General features: G+C 33.6%; 1 protein-coding gene across 1 annotated transcript; it reads left to right on the top strand.

Moving 5' to 3' along the window:
* Positions 1-6,494: 6,494 nt before the first annotated feature.
* LOC106435684 (chromatin-remodeling ATPase INO80-like) lies at positions 6,495-7,319 on the top strand. Its single transcript, XM_013876592.1, has 2 exons — positions 6,495-6,861; positions 7,015-7,319. The coding sequence occupies exons 1-2, from the start codon at positions 6,495-6,497 to the stop codon at positions 7,317-7,319; spliced, it is 672 nt and encodes a 223-aa protein (XP_013732046.1).
* The last annotated feature ends 949 nt before the right edge of the window (positions 7,320-8,268 follow it).

Genomic DNA, 8,268 nt, shown 5'->3' with positions numbered 1-8,268 from the left:
TCTGATTTCTTAAACAACTACGAATTTTCTCATCCTTAAACTCTAAAAGGATCCATAATCTTCATAATGCTCCAAAACATGCATGGACGTGAAAAAACTCTAAATAATCTTCAAACAAAATATAAATTTTTTAAAAAGACTGATACTATGACTAAAACCTGGTAAAATACATAGTAAGTCTCAACATATTTTTGTATCCTAAGAGAGTTTTTTTTTGTTTCAAATTGAGATATTTGTTTCTTATGATGGAACAAATAACTGCAATCTTACTAAAATTCAACAGAACTTCATTTATAAAATTCAAATTTGTAATTGTATAAAAAGCTAAAAAGTCTTAAAGTAGCTAATAGTTATTTTAAAAATTTGTATTTTCTCTGATTTTTCTAATCTTAATATATAGTATGATAATAAAATAAATTTCATGCAACATTGAAAATGGAAGAGAATATGTTCATTAAGAATAATTGAAAATTTATCAACCTATATATTTCCCTTTTTAACTCTGGCAGACAACGAAACTTCCACAAAGCGCTGATGCGATTCGTTACACTTCTTGGCTTATATATTAATAAATCAATGCCCAAAATTTCAGTTTTCATATACAAGTGGCAATTCCGCTTTGAAATATGCCAAGTGTATGTTGCCATTCATAAGCATTACAATTCCGTACAAAATATTTTAATAAAGTATATTGAGGGATATCAAAAAGAATATATATATATATCGATAGCAATTCTTCAAGGTTGAGAACAAAAAAGATCATGTTAGTGATCGGGCGGCTATCAACGACCCTTTTATCCGGTTAACTTGTGATTTTCTCTTTGTTTACACGACAAACTAAAGAGTTTTAATTAGTATAGTCAAACAAATATTTGATGAAAATTTATTTCAACATTAAATAGTGTGTATATCCCTTGTATAATGAAAGAGAATCATCCTAATAAATTCGTTCACACTAAACTGGACACATATCACGTATAGAAGCATTATAATAAATATATTCACACTAAAATGGATACATGTCACATGTAGAGAGTTTCTCAGTCAAACTCTACATAAATATGTTCACACTATGTACTTTACGTTTTTTTTATATAAAACTCACATGAATGATTCTTCTTTACGTTATTTTTACTGTTTACGAATAGAGCTGGACAAATTATTCATAAAATTTGATTCGATTCATTATCCGTTTTGATTCGAACCGAAAAATCCAGATATCCGTTACTCTACGAAGCAAATCAAATACTAAAATACAATATCCGTAAAAAAACAAATCACAAATATCAATATTTATAGAAACGGATATCCAATTTGATCCGTTATATGCATATATATATACACATATATTTAAAGAATTATATATAAGTTATATATTATAGTTTATATAAATTTTACAATATTTTTTTTAAATAATTTCATTTTAAGCATTTTTTCGTGTATTATTTTGAAAAACTGTCATTTAATATTAATTAACATTATCTTTATATATTTATCAGCCATTTTTATATACTTTTACGTACACATACATGTGCACATTGACGTGAACACCTTATAACTAAGTATTACCACAACAGAAGTATCTAAATATTTGAAAGTTAAAATATTATTTTTCTTAACGCTTCTTTCACTATCGACCAAATTGTAGTAAAATGATTTGTTTTAATAATTTTCTTTTCTTTTTTTAACTATTATCCGTTTAGAAACTATAATATGAAACCATTGGCTCGACATCACAATTATCTAAGATTCATAACATGAAAACAAACAAATAATAGTAATTTTTGATTATCAGAGAAAAAAAAACCAAAAACATCAAACATTTTAACCGAACAAACCAAAAAAAATACTGATTTTAAATGATAGTTATATTTTAGGAGATTAAAAACAAAAAAAACAACCTAAAACTTAACCGATATCCAGATTAAACAGATTAATGTCCCCTTATTAAAAAATAACGAAACTAATAATCATATTTCGCGCAAGGCGCGGATTATTACCTAGTATATATATTATAATTCCAAACTCAACATATAATTTCAAACTCAACATCATACTGACATAAACAGATAGATTTTAGTCCACCAATCCCAGTAATTATTTGTATAAATGAATAAATAAGGTATTTGCTAAAACATTAAAACAACTGTTCTAATAAAAACTGTTATTTTTATTTCTAGCATGCCACCCATTTTATGTGAAAGCTACTAAGAAAGATCCGGTATAATGAACTAAAAACTGAAAAATTTATAGCTCAAGTCCAAATGGCTGCTGGTTAAAAGTTACTTGTGTTTATTATCTCTCTAACTAGATGTTTTTTTTATAATATGGATTATAGAATGTCAAATTGGTCACTTACAGATCTCTCGAAATGAAGTTCAAATTAAGACTGACTCACAGTTCCACTATTATCTATTTTCTTTTCTTTATAATTACTACTTGATCTTCTTTTCTTTCAACGGGGAAGTCTTCACCATTTCAATATACCGGAGGGGTTGACCATGAACATGATCTATATGCATAATTAAATAGAATAATCAGGTTAAAAGTTACTTGTGTTAATTATCTCTCTAAGTAGATGTTTTTTAAATTATGGATTATAGAATGTCAAATTGGTCACTTACAGATCTCTCGAAATGAAGTTCAAAGGCTGACTCACAGTTCCACTATTACATATTTTCTTTTCTTTTTAATTACTACTACTTGATCTTCTTTTCTTTCAACGGAAGTCTTCGCCATTTCAATATAACGGAGAGGTTGACCATGAACATGATCTATATACATAATTAAATAGAATAATCAGTTTATAATTACCGTTTATAATCTATATATTATTCAATTATATAGAAACGATTACCCTAGTCTTTGAATTATCTGGCATCCAGCTTCGAAATAAGAAAAAATTACAAGTTATTTATTTATTTTTATTTTTTTGTCAACGGTTCGTTTTATTAAAACGACAGCCCAAATGGCAAGTACAAAAAGTCTCATTATACATTAAGCCCAACATGAAGCCCATATTTTACAGATAACTACAACCGCATGAGTGACACGTGGTCTCTACGTGGCTTCCACACCTTAGTCGAGGAAGGAAGAGCAGTGCCGGAACCAACTCGCCGGAATGCCGATCATCTCCATCTTCGACATACTTGAGGCTGCTTGTATGTTCTTCAACCTTCAATCACCGTCGATCTCATGATCTTCTTCTCCAATTGTTAGAATTAAGCACCAGGAAAAGCTTTAGAAGAATCAAGCTTGGAATCTTATTGGAACGCTGACCCTTATGGTAGCTCCAAATCTTCTCGATTCTGACTTGAAACTCGAAAGCATGATCGAAAACTCAGGACTTGATCTTCGTGGAGACTTCACACAAACACGAGTCGAAGCTTTATACCACCTCCGAGTCAAGGACTAAGCTTATCTAACAAAGAAGAAAACAAAACCATTTCGACCAAACAGAATCAGAATATAGGTAGAAGGAGAAGAACTGGGACATAACTATAGGTATGCTCAATCCATATCAGAAGAAGATGAGATTGATAAACGTTCCGATTTGATTGAGCTTTACACTTCAAAATAACTCGTCAAAGCGAAGAGTAAATTCGCCAAGCGAAACTATAAATCGATCAAAGATTGACCGAAGTTATTTTACATCAAAAGACAAAACATAATGGTAACCAAGCCACCGGTCACCGGAAACGATTTTCTGATTTGGAGACTTTTTAGAGAGAAGAAGAAGAAGACCGAGAGCCAAGTTATTCTATTTTATGTTCACGAAAAACGTTATATATTAATTCTTTTGTGTCATTCATATTATGTCCCCAAAAGAATTGAATATGTTTTGACATAAAATGTGGACGAACTTTTCTTAGATGAAAACAATTATAGGAAAATGAAAAATAGCCATGTGTTTTGCCTTATTGAGGATTCACTCTGTTGTCTTTTTTTTGTTCATTCACTCTGTTGTCTTCATGAGGAAAAAAATCTTTTCAAATATGAAATTATCTCATCGTTATGCTTGGTCTTTCGTAAATGCTTTGAATGACAAAGTATATGCTGTTCTATGGATTTTAAATAGGAAAAATTATTTTTTTAGGCCAAAAAATGATACATATGTCCTATTAGCCTAATCCCATATACTTTATGTCCTATTAGTCTAAATATTTTCAAAATGATAATACTGCCCTTAATTTCAATTAAAAATTCGAAATTATAATTAATATAACAATTGTTAAATATTAAAATATAATTTTTAACTAAAATAATTTTTTTTAAATATCTTAAAAATCCCAAAAAAAACCTAATGTTCGAAGTTGTTTTTTCTCAAAGGGATTGATGGATCCCGTAAGAAACCATTCGATCTAAACCGATCGATCTTGATAAATATATCCAGAACAGCGAAAATATGCGGAGCATATGCTGATCGACCAAGCCTAGGCCAGTCGATCGCAGAAGCTCAATCCCACTTCGATCGATCGGTCGCGTCTTTGGGATCGATCGATCCCATGCCCAGGTAAGTCTTCCAAATCGATTTTCTGGTTTTTGTCGGTTAAATCCGGTTTGATTTCCACTTGATTTGTACCGAACAAACACGAGCTTAACTCTTAAAACTCAATTTCTAGTCAATCAAACCCATTTTTCTCTTCTCCATGAAGAACAAAGGGGAGAAGAAGATGGCGTGAGAAGAAGTTTCCAAATCGATGTTTGAATTTTTTTAATTTAAAGTTTGATTTTATAAATCACGATTTTTTAAATGATTTAATAAATATAAGGAAACTGAATATTTCCAAATATTCTCTTCCCATATTTTTGGAACTTATTACTCTTACCCGTAGAATATGTATTCTACTATATGTAGAACACAATAAACATGTTTGAAATTGATTTCTACTAGTTTAAGATTTATAGTATGTGTGGATTCCAATTTCTACAGATTTTAGATTTATAGTAATGTGTAGATTCCGAATTCTACAGATTTTAGAACGATAGGTTAAGCGTGGAATGTGTTTTCTAAATATTTTTAGATAACTATTATTTACGTAGATCACATATTCTAAACATATTAGATTCAATGAAAAAAGTGGATTACATTTTCTACTTTGTAGAATGTCAATTCTACTTTTTGTAGAACAAAATATGAAATTATGATTTAAACATTTTTAGAATTGGAAAAAAAATACCAATAAGTTGATATAGGTATTTCATTAGTAGTTACCATTGTTTGAATTTTTTTTTTTATAAAACTATTTATTTGATTTATTTTGAAAAAAAAACTAAAGAGTATTAGAGGAAAAGATGGTACAAAAAAAGAAATTAGCCTAATAGAACATAGTTATCATTTTTTTTGCCAAAAAAAAAAAAAATTCTCCTTTTAAATATTAGTTTGAATTTTAATTTAAATGATTTTTGTTAACAAAAATACGGGGAGTGAAAGGGGTCCGTTATATACCAGGGTCGCGTATAGTTTTTAATTATGAGAATGGGCCGGCCCAAGTTTTTATTGGGCATTTGCTTACCTATAGGAGAGATAAATAATTTATGACCTTTTTAGCCTTTCGACCCAATAACTTATACTTTGCAACCCACATAACGTAACCCACACCGACATCTCCACGCGACCCAAAGACTTTCCCGCACGTGAGAAACTCGGCGGTCCGACTCGGTGGTTTAATTTTTTTTTTTTTAACCCGTCGGCGAAGGTGAAATGCTTTTTTACCTAGGTAAATCCGGGTATTTTTACCGCTATTTTTTTGCGCCATTTAAATAGCCGTACAATCCTTGGTGATAAAATTAATAAAATAATTAGTGGATAAGGTTAATTGATAATGGTGAGACATAATATGGTCTGGTGGATAATACAAAGAAACCCTAGTAGAAGAGCTGAGATGTATTCTATCTGAGTTATGTTCGGCGAAATTCATCCACCAGATCTGAAAATGTTGGAAACTAATAGCGGTGTGCATGGCTCTGGTGGAAGTTTTCGTGGTAAATCTCAGGCGAGCAGTAGCAACACCACCGAAGGTACACTATCTCCCTTCGACATTGCCGAATCTTTGCGTTTTTGTTCCTATAATTTTATTTGTAATTGTTCGTTGGGGTGTAGGATACTCACGGTCACACGTTGTTGTTATGGCTGGTCGGTGGATAATGTATGATAATGGTGGTTGGGATTTCAAGATAAATAATGAGAGAATGGGTAGAGCAGTCGACTTCTCGTAAAGCAAGGGCGTTAACGGTTTGAAAGATAGTATTCTTGCTTCTTATGGTTTGTTGGGAAGAGACATAGAGGTCGAAATGTGTTATTGGCTAATTGATGGAGAGAGTGAAATAGTTGGTAAAGGGGCCACACCAGTGGAGATAGCAACCGACACTGATTATAAAATATTCAAGTCTCTTCATAGGACAGACAAGTCTTGTAATGTTTTCATGACATTTAGAGAGATTGTTGGGAAAAAATGATATTTTTAAGGTCCGAACGAGATATCTTGTCGCAAATGGATGCATCACTCGGAATGGATGATGATGAGTTTTTAATTAGGCAAGTTGAAGCAGTTGAAGCATCTTTTGGATTGAACTCACAGACGGCTGAAGGGGTGCAAGGTTCGAAGGATAAAGATAGTGGAGCGGCTGTAGATGGGGTTAATCCGGCTTCGGGTAATATGCTACAACAAGAGAAGCAAAAGAGCTGTGCACTAGGAACAGTAGTGGAAGTAGTGGAGAATGGAAGTAAAAAGCGGGCTCACGTTGAAGCAGCTGAAGACGTCGTTTGTGGGGTTAATCCGGATAATATGCATCAACAAAACTGTACGCTACAAGAGAAGGAAAAGAGCTGTGGAGAAGGAACAGTTGTGGAGAATGGAAGTAAAAAGCGGGCTAACGTTGAAGCAGTGTCGGAAGAAAACAAAAGAGATCACCTTGCAAAAGAAGATGAAGATGAAGCTGAAGATGAAAATGACGAGGACTATGATGATAATGAAGACGAATATGAAGATGAAGATGATGATGATGCTGAAGATGAAGATGAAGATGAAGGTGATGGTGGAAATGAAGATAAAGATGATGTTGGAAATGAAGATGAAGATGAAGATGACGAGGACTATGATTATAATGGCTGGCATGAGTTTGTTGGAAATGACTGTGAGAGAGACGAAGATGATGATTTTGATGGATGTCCACCAAAAGGAGGTCGTGGTGGACGGTCTGGTCGTAATGGTTATGAGCATTCTGTGGTCACCAAAGTTAGAGGTCAAGGTCTGGAAGAGGCCAATGGTCAAGGGCTACAGGTGGATCTTCGTCAGACAAACAGTGTTGCAATATGAGACATTACGAAGACAACACAGACAACCTAAGGGATTTCATATGTACCTCACGAATCGGTGACTTTTCATACACCGAAGATTCTGATATCTGCGGAAGCGTCGATGTTGTTAATGTAACTCCACCAAAAGATAGAAACCAAAAAAACCACGACGATGATTCTGAACCGTCGTTTAACCAAATCGTCCTCTGAAACTGTAAGGTGTGCACTGACCTTTGCAACCGGGAACGCTGATGTTGGCAATGTTGTTTTGGTTACACCACCACAACGAAACGAGAAACGCAGCCACGTGATTGAAGATGATGATGAGTATTTTGATCCTACTCTTACCGACGCTACACAAGTTCATGGTGGAGGAGCAACGAAGACAGGAACCCTTTCATATGCTCACAATGATGAAACACCTTCCGGCGAAAGTGATCATATTGTTCTTGTTACACCACAGAAACAATACAACAAACACAACCGAGTAATCAAAGTTGATGATGAGTTTGTTAGTCCTCCTTTGACCCAAACTACAGAATTTGAGGGTGGCGAAGCATGCATCCCAAGAAAACATTTTCCCTCCACCTCTGTAACCGTTAGTTGTACACAGGCGGATGAAACAGATACATGTGCAAGTGTTGATCTTGGTCAGGCTAATCCACCGGAAAAGCACAACACACACAGCCGTGTGATCAAAGATGATGACCTGTTTGTGGATCCTCCTGTAAGAGTAAGTTCACAAGTTCAGGGTGGAGAGGCTTTCTTGAAAGGGATACAAGTTTCGGAAATGTATGGATATAATGATGTAATTCCTGTGTTTAATGATATGGAAGGAAACGGGTTCCAGCCGCAGGAAATCGACTTCAGCAAGGAGGACTCGGATATATTTGTTGGAAGGCAGTTTAAGGACAAAGCGCAGTTTAAGTTGACGATGTCGATCTATGCACTCGCGGAGGTGTGCAGGT

The sequence above is a fragment of the Brassica napus genome, chromosome C7, assembly GCF_020379485.1.
Source record: "Brassica napus cultivar Da-Ae chromosome C7, Da-Ae, whole genome shotgun sequence".
Lineage (NCBI taxonomy): Eukaryota > Viridiplantae > Streptophyta > Magnoliopsida > Brassicales > Brassicaceae > Brassica > Brassica napus.
Note: the sequence above shows the minus strand (reverse complement) of the source record. Positions and strands in the feature narration are given on the sequence as shown.

Excerpts from the sequence above, each read along its gene's own strand:
- LOC106435684 (XM_013876592.1), top strand. The coding sequence starts at position 6,495 with ATGGATGCATCACTCGGAATGGATGATGATGAGTTTTTAATTAGGCAA. Across the intron at positions 6,862-7,014 it reads AACAGTTGTGGAGAATGGAA|ATGAAGATGAAGATGAAGGT; the intron begins GTAAAAAGCGGG and ends ATGATGCTGAAG.